This window comes from Aulonocara stuartgranti, assembly GCF_965226115.1.
Source record: "Aulonocara stuartgranti genome assembly, chromosome: 18".
NCBI classification, from domain to species: Eukaryota; Metazoa; Chordata; class Actinopteri; order Cichliformes; family Cichlidae; genus Aulonocara; species Aulonocara stuartgranti.
This window is the reverse complement of record NC_138954.1, coordinates 8303590-8318618: the sequence shown is the minus strand read 5'-3', so window position 1 is coordinate 8318618 and position 15029 is coordinate 8303590. Positions and strand designations below refer to the sequence as shown.

At 38.1% G+C, this 15029-nt stretch overlaps 2 protein-coding genes across 8 annotated transcripts in view; one reads left to right on the top strand and one right to left on the bottom strand.

Moving 5' to 3' along the window:
• Positions 1-15029, bottom strand: part of LOC309693456 (contactin-associated protein-like 4) — a 162462-nt gene that overhangs the window by 84831 nt on the left and 62602 nt on the right. Inside the window, exon 3 of one of the 6 annotated variants that reach the window (XM_082512663.1) lies at positions 14652-14728. The exons of 4 other annotated variants lie outside the window; for them this stretch is intronic. In XM_082512663.1, coding sequence (XP_082368789.1) covers positions 14652-14706 — 55 coding nt within the window. In that variant the 5' untranslated portion in view covers positions 14707-14728. Of the gene's footprint in view, positions 1-14554; positions 14729-15029 lie in introns of those variants that run through there. One more of the 6 variants, XM_082512666.1, reaches the window with a different exon arrangement.
• On the top strand, positions 986-3855 carry LOC309693463 (uncharacterized protein). 2 transcript variants are annotated; one of them, XM_082512683.1, is made up of 4 exons: positions 986-1359; positions 2412-2619; positions 2980-3069; positions 3158-3855. In XM_082512683.1, the coding sequence occupies exons 1-4, from the start codon at positions 1280-1282 to the stop codon at positions 3377-3379; spliced, it is 600 nt and encodes a 199-aa protein (XP_082368809.1). In that variant the 5' UTR covers positions 986-1279; the 3' UTR covers positions 3380-3855. The 2 variants fall into 2 exon arrangements, 1 of the variants encoding a protein (XP_082368809.1); XR_014272653.1 differs by lacking the exons at positions 2980-3069; positions 3158-3855 and having other exon boundaries at positions 986-1368; positions 2412-2973.

Here is a 15029-nt window from a genome sequence, read left to right as displayed (position 1 = left end):
TTTATAGACTCACCATACTTCCAGATCTCCACAAGACATGTCACATGTGATTCAAGCCCATGCCATTTTCAAAAGTAAATTAAAAATATACTAAATGTAAGAAAATAAATGAATACATGATAAATGAATAGTCAAGGGGGGAAACCTACAAGTGTACAACTGTAGACATGTGGCAGTTGTAAACATTAGTGCCACCATTCATCATTTTGGTTTTAATATGTTCAATAAGAACCAAATGTGTGTGGCACCAGGCCCAGCAGAAATCTAAAAGAACTAGTATTGTGGCTGCTGGAAGCTGATCTTAAAAGAGCTAAAAGGCCAAAGCTAATAAGCACTTGACTCAGACATGTCCAGTGACAGCAGAACTGTGAGGGGCAGACACTCCTGACCTTTACTCGTGTTGATAATGCTGTGGAGGCAAAGAGAAAGAGATCAGAGACAAAACTGAGACAAAGAGACGCTGCAAAGATTTACTATGTCCTGTCAGATAAAACAACCCTGTCTCCATAAAAGATGGAGCACTGTAAACTGTACAAACAGAATACAAACCATTGGTAAAACTAGCATAACAACACCAGGATATGTTTTTTAAATATGTACTTATTTTCAACTTGATTCAAACCAACAGAGATTCAAAGCACTGAAATGTTCTTCACTTCTATCTATGTAGTCATGAATTATAAATCAGTTCCAACACCTAAAGAAACAATGATACAAAGATACAGTTTGACATAAAGTGTAAAACCAGCTGAAGCACAACAGTTGCTGTCCTAGAAAATCAACACATTGAATTGAATTTTACATTTTTACATTTTGCACATTTATACACTTCACAACTACTTGTTAGGAATACTCATTTAATCAAATGGATACCAGAGAACTTGCACTTTGCACTTCCCCACAAAACAACAGCTCTGCCACAAGTTGATGGTCAGAAGATGCTATAAATCAGAAGACAAGAGTCTCAGTCATACACTCTAAAAAATATTCGTTGTGTTTGTCGGTAGAACTTAACAAAAAAGCATTTTTCTGCTAAAAAAAGTAAGTTGCCTACATGTACACGTTTTAGTGAGTTGAATAATCAATGTTAGAAGTCAGTGCAACACAAAAATTAAAAAACAGCTCCTTAACTTAAATGTTTGAGTATATTGAATAAAATACTTTTGTCATCAATCAACAACAGAAAATATTAAGTTTGTGTAACATGTAAAAATGAGTTTCAACATCCTTCCTGTTTGAATTGAGACCATTCAGACAGACAAGGGCAACCCCGTAGCATATGTTCGTATCGTGCGCAACAGTTTCTGGATTCTTGTGGCTTCGTGGGAGAAGAGGTGTGTTTGCCCTCGACTGTGTTCGGTGAGTTAAGTAAGTACTGAATTCTAAATAGATGAATTACAAGTTATATTTGTACACTCTAAAATGTCATATTTAAAAAAAAACTGAAATTTGATGGTTTTAATCGTAATTTAGCAGAGTATAGTTGTTGTTGTTTTTTTAAGTTTAGCTAGCCGTTTCTTTTAGCTAGCAAACGTTCCTCACAAATAAAAGAGTACAGATACAATTAAAACATGTCACTTGTCAGGGTACATTTGGTTAGCTGATAGACTATGTCGACAGCAGAGCATGTTCAATTTGAACCCGTATATGTTCAAATTAACCGGTCAGTAGCTGCCTGCATTTTTATCATGGTGTCAGAGTAAATTCGTGTTTCCACAAGATGGTCTCGGGTGAGGTAACTAATTACTGACAGAGTAAAATGTGGTGAATTTATCCCTGACTAAAAGTATTTCTATCAATTGTGTTGATGTTCTAAGCTCGACTGGGAATTCTGCCTGAGATTAAAGTTGGTTGACCTAGCAAAAAAACCCCAAAAAACAATATTGTGTGTGTGTGTGTGTGTGTGTGTGTGTGTGTGTGTGTGTGTGTGTGTGTGTGTGTGTGTGTGTGCATACGACTTGCATTTGCTTTCTGTAATTGTAAGCATAATGTAAAGTGTGGGATTGTGGCATGTCCACAGTGTTATTTAAATAGTTTAAAAGAAATTTCTCTTGCACATTTGGATTTGACACCTTATTACAAGTTTAAACTGCAGTCTGTAGATGTCAATTTTAAAATTCAATTTTGTTCAGTCTTTATGATTAATCTTTTTCAGTGTTGCATTGTAGTGTTTTAGAGAAGGTTTTATACTTAAAATAGCTTGTTAACTCAAAAGCTTCAATAATTCTTTGCATTACAAAAGGTTGCAGTAAATTTCAAAATGCATTGGACTTGCAAAATTTGCAAGTTTGAAACATCAAGAAGGAATGAGCTCTTAAAGCATTACAGGCTTAAACATAGCCATGGTGGACTGTTTATGCCTTGCCTGTACTGGGATTGTAACTGCTCATTTGAACATATGCTTCTCATAGGAACCGAAAACACACTCCTCACTCATTGGATGACTTCAAGCCTGAGCTGATACAGCGGTGTGTCAGTCGTTTGAATGCAGGAGATGATCCTCTTGAGGAACATAATGAAAATCCATTGTGTGAAGATGTAGCAAATGAAGAGGATGAAGAAATTGGGGAATTGCCTAATTTAATTGAGAAACATTTAGCCCACCTACTACTAAAACTGGAAAGTATATATAATGTACCTCGCAGGTGTATTGATGAATTAGTTGTTACAGTTACAGTTATAGTTCATGTCATTCTCTGATTCAGGTCCTATTCATCAAAAGCACAATTGTGCTGTTGATGAAATTTAGGTTACATTTACTTTTAGTCACTTTATCCTATTGCTAGCAAAGTGGGCATTTAAAGCAGGCCAGTGTGTAACAGTTTAAATTGAAGTTACAAAGATTAAATCTTTATTTCTTTTAAAAACATATTTAAAATCAATATTTGGCACAATGCAAGTCACATAAATGTAATAGTTTTGACTTTTCACCTAATAAACTGTAAGTTTAAGTTTTGTTTTGCTTTTTTTATTCTCCAGAGTTCGGTGGAAATGAAGAGAGAGGTCGCAATCCGTTGCCTGAAGGTGTATCTGAAAGAGAAGGAAGAGGATCTCTTCAGAGAACAGCTGGTAGGTGAATCTCGCATTCTTTTGTGTTTTATTTTTAAATGGCACATAAAATGCTGACATGTTTCCATTTAAACTACCTACTTGCCAGGATGGTGAACAACAGTTCCCAGAAGAAGTGGTAAAGATTGTAGTCACCAGACGTGCAGCAGTGTCTCTCAAAGCTGTCGCTAAAATTGTGATTGAAGGAACAGCAGACCTGGAAGACCTTGATGTGCCCAGAGTGTGTGCCTTAATGATGGGGCTTATATACACTCTCAATCTGAGCTACCCAAAACAAGTAAAGAACACTAGAGGTATTTCTGGAACTTGATGGGCTTAAACCAGTCCACGGGTAATGTCTGTTAAGTGCAAACTTCTGTCATGAAACGAATGTGAATTGGACTGTAGTATTCCGATGTGCCTCTTACGTTTTTGTATGCAGTCCCAGATGAGTGTAGTTTTGAGAAAAGTTTGTAATACATATAATCTTAGCTTTGGATTGTTCTGTTGTTGAACATTAAAATCTTTTGTCATTTCCTTGATTCTGCGACAAGTTGAACAAGTTGATACCAATTTATGTTAATGTTAACGTACATGAAGTACTTTTTTTTTAGTCATTTATAATTAAAGGGCTGCTGTAATGTTTCATTTATGTTGTATTGACACAGAAGTGTATTACTTTGAAAATGTTTTGTAATAAAATAATCAATTGGAATAAGTGAAATGGCTTTGTGTGATTTTTAGAAAAGCTACTATAGAAACCTAAACTAATTGGCATGGATAATTGTGAGTAGGATATATGTAAAAAAGTTCGTTGGTGTAACTCAACTAATGTAATTTCTCAACTTAATTTTACCAGAAATTTTAAATTAATATTAGGTTGAATAAACTTAATTATGCTTGTGGAGGTCAAGGTAAATCATGTTGGTTTGTTAAACAAGTTGAGTTAGCCAAACCTAAAAATTACTTGCTGAATTTACTTAATAATATGCAAAATTTGTAACTTAAAAAGCTGAGTGGAAATTGTTACCTTACTTTTTTAAGTTGAGGCAACAAAATATTTTTTAGAGTGTATGGGATTTTTATTTTTTGCTTACATTGTTCTTTTGTAACTTTTTGGTTAAGTTTAGGTGAAAAAAAAAACAGTTTACTACCCATTCAAACTGAAAAATCTTACTTTTTTATTATTATTTTATTATGTTTTAATAGACAAAAGGTACAGCTATTAAGTGATGTGTCTGTGGCTATCCTGCTTAATTGCCACATGCTTTGGTCTTCAAGGTGTACACTGAGGTGTTTCCAGGCTGTCCTGGGTGCATATAGAGATTGAAAATGTGACGTCATTCAGGGGTAAAACTGCAAAGGATTCTGGGAACTCGTGGCAAGAGGTACTAGCGCACGCAGGCTTTCAATTGAAATCAGTTACACAGCGATAAAAAGAAACCCAAAAAATGGCAAGAAGCTGTTGTATTATTAACTGCAATAGCCGGTCGCATGACAGCCACGGGAAGCCGACGGGTAAAGAGATCGGTTGTTATCGGATTACGTCGTTGAAGAGAAATTGTTCGAGCCATCTTTCCGAAGTAACAAACAGGCGACGGATGGCCTGGATTGCAGCCATTCAAAGACCAAATATAACGTCCCAGAACCCTCCAGCTCACATGTTAGTCTGCTCCAAGCATTCCCACAAAGGTCAGTGTTTTGTAGTAGTTAATACGTCATTTTTCATAACATAATTGGTGATATAGGTTACAAGCAAGTCTGGCGCTGAACAGAAATTGCCGCGCAATGCTCCTTTGTTTATTGTGCATAAATAGTGAATTGTCCTGACACAATATTGCGTTTCGCTTCTGTTATTACCATGGTACACTGACAAAAACATATACTTTTATTCACAGGGTAAAACAGGTTTTTTTTTGTATCACCAATTGCCCAGTACGATTACAGCATACAATATTATTGTCACTGCTACATTTCTGTAATGCGTACCAGAAATTATTTCCACTACTAATTAATTACCGTTGAGCTTAAAGGTCCTATTATGAAGACGATTTGTGAGACTGGTAAACTTATGATAGGTACGATGGTCTTTCGTTCTACGCGGTGCATTTCAAGGTCCTGTACCCAATCGTTGGTAAACTGTACCTGGGCTTGTTGCAGTGACCTGAAGTTACTAAACTTCATGAGTGTATGCACTCACTCCAAGAACCGTATAATTATAAATATGAGCGTGGTGAAAGTTGGGCAGCACGCTAACGTATTTTGTCCACTCTGTGTGCTCGTACGGGTCTAAACCTTTCACTCCTTTGATTTTTTCCTCGTATCTTTTCTTTGACTTTTCATCATGTCTGTCTTTGTACGGACCGGCATTGTTCTCATTCATTTTTTACATAACTTTTTTGGGGGACAAAGAACAAGCAAGAAGGTATTGGAACCGGAGAATGAACGTTTTGCGGTGCTGCAAATGCTTGCATTTGATGCAGTATTTGGATTGTTTTGCCACGAGTTCCTGGCATGCAATGCACGAAAGTCACGTGGTCTGTCAATCTCTATACTCAAAACTCCTCACCTAGATGATGTCCAAACCGAAACCGCTCCTTTTGACATGGAAGAGTAGCCACTCTATTTTGACCTCTTCTTAAATGACTAAACTCTCCTAATAAATCCCACCACAAGCGTCTGGCACAGTCTTCCACAAGCATCCTTTAGTCACTACCCACAGGTTGTCACCATAAGTTGGGATAGGAATGCAGATCAACTGGTAAATCAACAGCTACAGCTCACCAACATTAGTGCAGGCGCTACACTAGTCCATTTGTTAATAACCCTCTCCTAGCTTCACACCTCATAAACAATACGCCTAGACATGTAAAATTCTCCACATGGGGCTGTAACTCATTCCCAGTGGGCACTCCAGCCTTTCCCTATCTGAGGCCTCAGAGGCTGAGGCTTCACTCTTCTGGACAGAGATTTCTGATGCTGTGCCAAAAATGCCAATTACAGCTGGATAGTGTTGTGACAACAACACTGCCTTAGGAAGAAGACAATGAATGTTACCCAAGCCTACATTGGAACCTAAGCGAGAGATATATTGTCAGTTTCCACTCATCCACAGGATAAAAGACTTGCATGAAAGGCAGATGATTAAATTGTGCAGCTGTCAAAAGTCATTTACATGCTACGAACAACACCAGCTGAATATTTTTGCCCCCATTTCAGACGGTGAGAGACTCCTATTGAATAGAGTGCATTATAGCAGTGAAAAGAAATACAAACCACCACCCACTGCAAACTCGATTATAGAATTATCAGCTTTTGGACAATGTCAAAAAAGCCAAATATACAGGCTCCATTTATAGGTAGAATTCATGGCACTGTTGTAAGGGATTGTATTATAGTGCACAGGCAATCCCAATTAAATGCTTGGTGAATTAACTCATCTTTTGTGCTTTCTGTTAGCGTAATGTATATTGACTAAAAACTTTCTGGGTTATGCTACCAGTTAATTGGGGTTCATTAAAAGCAGCTGAACTAACTGACCATTATCTTTATTCTCCCTAATTAGCTGCAAATTAAATTGAAAATTGGTTTCCAGAAAACTTTATCCTAATTTTCCCCAGAAAGTCCCTGAATAATCATACATAGTATAAGACTTTGTTTTTTTCTGGAAAATTCTTCTCAACAAAGACTTAATACAACTAATGTGAGACAGGTTTGTCCCTGATACCAACTGAATCCAGTTAACCTGTAAGGACTGACACCTGAAACCAACTCAATTTGTCCCGTTACTAGAGCATTAAGGAGTGTATGTAATAGGTGAAGAGAAAAGCTGCTCAGGCTGCACAGTTGCCCTTCTGCTTTACTGCTGAAGGGAGACCAAGCTTGACATGAAGCCACTGCGGACAGAAGCACAGCTATAAGAAGCAGATAGATGGATAAGCAAAGAAAGGACCACTGAATCATTAATAATGCACCGAAATTCCACCTGACAGGTACAGAAGACAGACAGGAACATACAGAGATAGACATGAGCAAAATGAAAAGTCAAAAGTTGAAAGGAGAGACAGGCAGAGGAAGAGGCAAGCTGTTACCTTAAGAGACAGGCAGCACAGTGAACAGACAACACTACAGACAGACAGGGAGCTGAATGGGAAAGACAGACCTGGAATGAAGGTTAATCATTTACATGAGAATAGCAAGCCTGGATGGTAATTTCAGCAGCCTGATGACATGTCAGACGAACAGAAGGGCTAATGGGCTCGATGTAGCAGCAGCAGGCTGGGAAACATTGGATATCTCCTGCAGGGAAACTCCAGCCTATTTCCCCTCAAGCTTCAAGTGTAATACAGGAACTTTGAACAATGAACACACTCACACACAGAGACAGGCGTAAATCAGTACTTGATTAGTTGGCAATTCGTAAACACAACAGGTTTCCAATTAAAGTTAAATTCGCATTTTAAATCAAATTCACTGAGAAAGTGATTACAGTGGCACAATAAGTCTTAACGTCTATTCCAGCATAATTGCAGCAGCTTTACTGATAATTGTCAGCGCTGCCCCGAGAAAAGAACACGAACACTGCTATTAACATTTGGCAAGAAGATGTGGCTGACGAAATTAGTTTTTACTGATGAAAATGTGGCTGCAGACGGAGTGAAACTAATGACTACACCAGAAAACAGACTGCAAAGAAAAGGAGACAACTTCAAAGAAGCTCATTTAAAACACGGAAAGCAGATGGATGGGAAAGGGGGGTAAAAATTCTACAAGGATAAAAAAAGAGGCTTATGTGAGAAATGAGCGATAAACTGTAAGAACAGGAAATCAAAATGAAGGAAGATCTAAACAGAGAGGTGGGGAGCCCAGAATAGTGAGTGATTCATCCCACAGGTTTTGGTAAGACAGACATTTATCTTCAACGAGCCTCTTGCCAGAGCTTTTCAGGCTTTTCTGCACCCAGATGTAAAAATACAGTGACTGCAAAAAATATTGAGTGTGCCACCTTTCAAAAGAATCTGCCATCTATATAAAAACAAGAATGTGTATATCGCTCTGAAGCGATACACAACATATAAACACATTTATCACTGCTTAGCTGAGCTTTTTGTGTGATAAAACTATGTGGCAAACAATAACATCGTCATTTCAGACGTGGTTTTTATTTGTTCAGCAAGTCTGCCAAGCACACTTCACGTCTCAACTGAGTCCCACAAAGTGGCAAAAAATGGCTGACTGAATCCAGTAACGCATATGCTCGTCCTGCATTTGCACATTGATTTCATCACAAACTCAAACCTGCGCAGAGAGCGAGCATGTGCAAGAAGCCAAGAGTGCTTGAACACTACGTGTTTCACAAAGGGGACGTCATTTAAATTTATATCAGCTATTTTTTCAGTTGTTTTTTTTAATGAGCAGAGACAGAAATTTTAAATGTACCTATGTGTTCCCGTGTATTTCATATATCATATATTTCTGCCTGTTTGAACACAAAGGCCTGACATTGTTTGAAAATGGAAAGTTTGTGTAATCAGAATCAGAAAGGGTTTTATTGCCAAATGTTGAGCGGGTTTACAACATTAGGAAATTGCTGCGGTGCTTCAGTGCAAACATACTGTTATAAATTAAGCTTAAATAGACATGAAAATAAAAATGAGAGTAATAAGTTATACATTAGATCTTTATTCTCTGAAGAAACAGAAAAATGTAACAGTGCACTGAAATAGTTTCATAAACCACTGGCCACAAATAACTCTACACAGTACATTTTGGATATATGCTCAAGACTATCACCACCAGCAACAATGTCTCCAAGCTGTTTTACAATTTATGGCTAGGTTTTAAAGTTAAGCATTAGCAACCACTGTTGTCATTGCTGGAGTCAAGCAAGCCAAGCAAATCAATGATGTAGTCAAGCAGTAGAGCAAGTGTTCCTCTGACTGTGAGGTGTCCACACTTGAAAAAGACCAGACTTTGAATTTCACTCAACTTTATTTAGACCAACTAGTTTGATAGCTGGTAGGTAGCAGCAGGTAAAAAACCTTTCAACACAAAAATAAAGAACATTTCATTAACCATTCAGATAAATTACACAGAAGACAGATGAAATAACAAAATACACTTCAGTAAAGCCATTTACCATGTGGTTAACTGTGTTAATTTAACTGTAGTTCTTAAATAAATATACACAATGTGTCTTCTTTGCATTTAACACTTTTTTATAAACAATTGTATTTTAAAGTATACATTTTAGAGTTCACAAACATTTTAATAGACTTTAACTAAGGATTTTCTTTACAAAGAATTATTTTCTTTAAATCAAAACCAAACATTTATTCACTAGTTTTACGATCCACCCAAGGATTTGGGGTAACTATTTTTAATATTAATTAACATAAATATGTGGGAACACTAAATGCACAAACAATTTATTCAAACTTAAACATTCATTTTTGTCAATATAATTAAACTTAAATGCAGCAACTATTTCCCTAAGCGTAAAACATTTGCACAACTGAGCTTCCATAGTCCCAGATACATCTGCAAAAGCAAAATGTGAACTCAAGAGCTTACCGATAGCCTGTCTTGTTCAAAGTCTTCCTCACAGTGGAAAAGTGCTTTGTTTGCCGTCCTCTCAGTATGTTGCACCCGGGTCAAATGACTGCTGCATGCATTTAAAGGTTTACTAGGCACGCCCACCCTTGATTGCTCTAATGTGGCTCACCTGGCAGGGCGGCGCACACCAGGCCGTGCTTAGTTGTTGATTGCACCCAAGGTCTAATCAGCGGCCATGGGTAAGCAGCAGCACCGAACAGGTAGAGGGCAGGAGGAGGAAAAGAGGAATAACAGCCACACCTACTAGGTCAGCACGACAATGTAGTCAAGCAGTAGAGCACCTGCTCTATACCTGCTGAGCTACAGCCATCTCTAATAACAAAAAGTCTTTGAAGTTAAAGCCCAAATTTAATAATACATGCATTTATATGTAAAAGGTATTTCAGGGCTTTGATAATCTCTGTTCATTTAGTGAGTAAATGAACTGAAAGGGAAGCTGCTCCTCTGAGAACAGCTACAGCAGCCAGAGTTTTTGCAGCATCAGCAGCCGCAGAAGCAGCAGTAGGAGTTGAAAATGAGACGGAGGCGTTCATTAATTCATTGATTTCCTCAGCAAACAGCCGGGATCGTGTGGGCTTTGCACCGTTAATACAGCTGGGAAGGAAATGTGACACACACGGCTCTCCTGATCTGCCACTACAACTTGATTTGAAAAATGTAGTAGTAGAATGACAGCTGAACCTGATTTATGAAGCCATCAGCAGCACAGTGGCCATTCATTACCCTCCTACTCCTAATGTCTGTGTTTTTGCAACTTGACGTGATTTTTACTGATTATTTTTTACAGTTATGATCCACGAGTATCGTGTATGACCTGACATTCATGGCACTGAATTTGTCATTAATTATCATTTTTAATTAATCAAGAATCTGGCCGCTTGAGGGAGCAATACTGATAAATTATTAGCATGTAGAGTGGCTTTTCCTTGACTAAATTCTAAGCCGTGCTCAAAACAAGTTGTTAAGTTAGTCTGTCTGCATTTTGGCACTGCACGAGTAGAACACACTCATGTCCTGAAAGTACTTTAGCTTTGAATTCAAAAGTGAAGTTTTAAACATTAAAGAGTTAGTGTAAATATTAAATATATGTCTATTATAGATTAAAATTGATGACGTGGAGTTATTGGCATAATTACCAAGGCTGTGACCCTGGAGAAGGCGCCACATTGAATGAAAAAGGACAAATATGTAGAGTTCTTATTTGGTTAGGTTTGTGCAAAAAAAACTACTTGGTTACATTAAGGCACAGATCATATCAACTCTAATGTGTTTTACAGCATCATGGGCCACAGGTTCTAACTATGAATGATGCAGTGAATGACAGTGGGATTATGGTGGATTTTTCCCACACACAGAAATGTGGGTGCTTCTCTCTATTGGCTCATTACAGCTGCTGCTTCATCACTTGCCAAGCCAACAAACCATGTCCTTAACACTTCTTCAGAGATGCCCTTCATAAAAAGCAGGATGTTGCAAACAGCACCCTTACTGCTGTTAAATTGCACTGCAATTTAACAAGTTGAAATAAAAGGCGGTAGGGAAGCTGATGTAGTCTATAAAATCAAATATGCGGTTGGTTGTCGGTAGTCATTCAAGTTTTTATTTTGTGTTTTGGATTTCTTTTTTGTTGGGATAGGTTAATTGAACAATCTAAATTGCCCATAGGTGTGAATGCGGGAGTGAATGTGAGTGCAACTGGTTGTCTGTCTCTGTGTGTTGGCCCTGCGACAGACTGGTGACCTGTCCAGGGTGTACCCCGCCTCTCGCCCTATGACAGCTGGGATAGGCTCCAGCGCCCCCTGCGACCCTGAAAAGGATAAGCGGAAGCGAATGGATGGATGGATTTTTTTTTGTGAGTCTGTTGTAAAATCTGATATACAAAATTCTTTTTTTCTTTTATTTAGTTAGTGATAGTTTTCACATTGAAACAGCAGTGGTATAATGGTGGCATAATCAAAGATGAATGGAATAGGAAACAGATCATCCTCCCAACAGTGTCCTGTTTGCAGTCACAGGATCACAAGTTCTGGAAGTGAAAGTCAATGTCTTTGTACTGCAGAGTGTTTCAGGGTGTTAAAATCAGAGGGGGATACATTTTTATCCCCACCGGGCTTAAAAAAAATCCTTTAGAAGAAGCAGGGACGTGTAGACCCGGTCAAATTACACCCTAATTTCATCCCAGAATAAACTCACAAATAGCTCCGGCCACAAAGACTGAAAAAAAGTCCTTTGATTGCTGTTTACCTCCTGCAGTCTTTATTTCACAAATCAGTCAAAAGTCAGTGACATCACTTCCACTACCACCAATAAGGACAACATAGTGGGGAAAAAAGGCCTTTTTCAGAACATGCCAATAACAGGAAAAGCACAGGCAGTTCATTAACCAAAATTATGCTCTATGTAAGGATGCCAGTAAGTCGTAGCAGTGTGACAGTGTGCCAGAAAGAACAATAGCAGACTTGGGAAACTGTAGCAAGTAAATGGTATCCATTACTAATTTAAGTTTGGTCTTTTTATGGTAATGGTAAACTGATATACTTAATCACATTGAGGAAAATAAAAAATATAAGGCGGTAGATCTTTTTTCCCCCATTCTAGATTGTCTTTCATCTTGAGAGTCACTGTTTCTAGTTCCTATTTTACTTTTTCTGCCTGTGATCTTGAACACTGCAGTGTATACCCTGGACATTTCGCCAATCCGACGCAGGGCTAATACGGAGAGATAGACCATTCACACTCACATTCACACCTATCGCCAGTTTAGATCCAACAGTTACTGAGTGGATGTCTTTGGACTGAGGGGACCTGGACAGAACCCACACAAAGACGGGGAGAACATGCAAACTCAGAACACAGAAAGGAGTGGTGGTGGTGGTGTCAAACTTAGGACCTTCTTGCTGTGAGGCAACAGTGCTAACCGTACTAATTTTTATTAGGAATTTTATTTTGAAAGTAATTCACACCTGTGATATCCTAATTGCTTCTATCCTTCCTTTATTTCTCAGTCAGCCCTACATCATCTTGTCTCCCTCCCCGTCTCTGTGAGCCTTACTGTCCACCTGCTCACCCATCTTTGGTTGCCTTTATGTTTCTTCTTTTGAGTTGTGTTACCATTTGGATTTGATTTTAAACCCGTTAAGTTTTTCACTTTGTTCTCCAGTAAATTTTATTAACACTATCTCCAGCTGATTTTCCAAACTGTCGGGGTGTCTGCATTTATTACCTCATTTTAACTTCTTGTCACCTTTGCTCTATGACTTGCCAAAATCTCTACACTTTTCAAACCATCATTTATGCAATACAATGAAAAGAGAACTTGATTTGTCATTAACCTAAAGTTAAGCAACATTTCAGAGCAAAGTCATTGACTTGTAAGACAGGAAAACAAATTGGCAACAGCCTCGGCTGTAGCACAATTTTTCCATGCTCGGATTCTTTGTTTCCCAGGTGGTGGAAATCATTCAGATCCAGATTAAACCCATCTCACCCTCCCAGCTGATTTAGAGCTTTGATGTCAGGATAAAACACTGAAGCCTGCTCCCTGCAGAACGCTCCACAACAAACCACAATCTTCATTTTGTCGAAGCTTCACATCAGCATCCAACACAAGATTCCCTGCTGGGTTTTCATGCTGGACAAACAAACACCACACAGCTATCCTTCTAGTATCAGCATCCAATACAAATGGCATCAACAGAGAATAAAGACAAAGCAACTGGTGCGTATTCTTCTGTTTTGTCTCGTCTTATAAATTATTCTGATCCTCTGTCTACCTCTAAACTAGTCACCAGTGGGCTGTCTGTTTGTCTGAGTAAATCAAGTAAGGAAAAAAATCCTGTTTGGTGTTTTGTGCTTTGAGGCCAGAGCTTCACAAAAGTATTTCTTCAGCTGATCTCCACAGCTGCAGAGCAACGCCTCTGTTTTAAAATGCTATTCCCCACTCAAGAAGCATCATACCAACAAACAGATCCACAAGATCATTTGCATTATTGCATCTACATTTAAGAAATGTTATGTTTTTAAAGCACATTTAACTCTCTGTCTGCCAAGTAAGTTTCTACTACTGTGTGTATATAAAAAATATTATTGTACACACTATATTTAAACATTGAATAAAATAAATAATAAGGATTAGAAAAACCTGGCCAGTATTCATCTGTAGTGAGATTATCAGTAGGGCTGGGTATCATTTCTACAACTGATTCAATCCTGATTCACAAGGTCCTGATTTAATTCAATTCAATTTAATTTTGACTCAGAAATATTATAATTATGATCATTTGTCTTTGTATATGTAGTGTCAAAATAAGCCTTCACACCTTGTATATTAAAAATATTTAATTCAAACGTATTTGAATATTTCTCTGCAATTACATACTCAGTGTAAACTTGGTATAAAAACAAAGCTGACACTTGTGAGACTTCATCAGAGTTGCAAGCGTCACAGCAGATGCCTTTGTGTCAATGTGACTGAGGATAAAACACTGAAAAATATGAAGGAGATTTTCCTGGCCAGGAAATTTGCTTTCTTGTTGGAGGTCATCAAAAAAACAAAACAAAAACAGCACCCAACAACACTGTACAAACATTTGACTGGTGCACAATAAGCAAGCAAATAATGCAGAATAGGGATTTTTGATGGGAAACTGTTCTTGAAGTACACAGAGAGAGCTGTGCAGGAAGTGGGATTTTATTGTGTTGGAAGCAAAATAGCCAAAGTAACAGGAAATTCATGACAATGTTTTTCAAACGTGAAGCATAGTTTTGATCTTATGCTGCTGGTTCAGTGAATTTTGGTTGGAGAGTAACGAAACCTGCAGTTTTAGAATCTGTGAGATGTCGGCTTTCAGTATCTGCCGGCATGTAGGTGTTATCGTGTGAATCTGTTTACCTGCTCTTTAATCCTTTGCTGTTTTAACTGTTTGGTTGTTGTGGTTGAAATGAGCCCCAACAAATTCAGCATCCTGGATGAACAGGACTCCACTCACCATCGCACCATTCCAGGAAATTCAACTGAGCCAGGCTCCCAAAAGAAACCTGCATCTCCACTGGCCGGTTCCACAACCTTACAAAGAAACCAAACTTCTTGAGCTTCTCCATGGCCTCCTGCACTGCCTTGCACTACACAGCCAGGCTGTTCCACAGCCGATCCTGCCTTTCTCAGTTCAGGTATATTAACTATAGTGGGGGTGATTTAAACAGACATGTAGAAGTTGAAAAGAACAACTTCAGTGTATTTACTTTATTTATTAATAGACTCGATTAGCTTTTCTCAAAATGTAAATGAGCCCTTTCATCATTTTTCATGCATCTCCTGACTGCATAGAAGATTTAACAGATTTAATCTCTAATCTGACCACTCTCCC

Coding starts and splice junctions, on each gene's coding strand:
- LOC309693463 (XM_082512683.1), top strand. CDS start 1,280: ATGTTCGTATCGTGCGCAACAGTTTCTGGATTCTTGTGGCTTCGTGGG. Junction 1,360..2,411: donor TTTGCCCTCGACTGTGTTCG/GTGAGTTAAGTA, acceptor TGCTTCTCATAG/GAACCGAAAACACACTCCTC. Junction 2,620..2,979: donor CCCACCTACTACTAAAACTG/GAAAGTATATAT, acceptor TTTATTCTCCAG/AGTTCGGTGGAAATGAAGAG.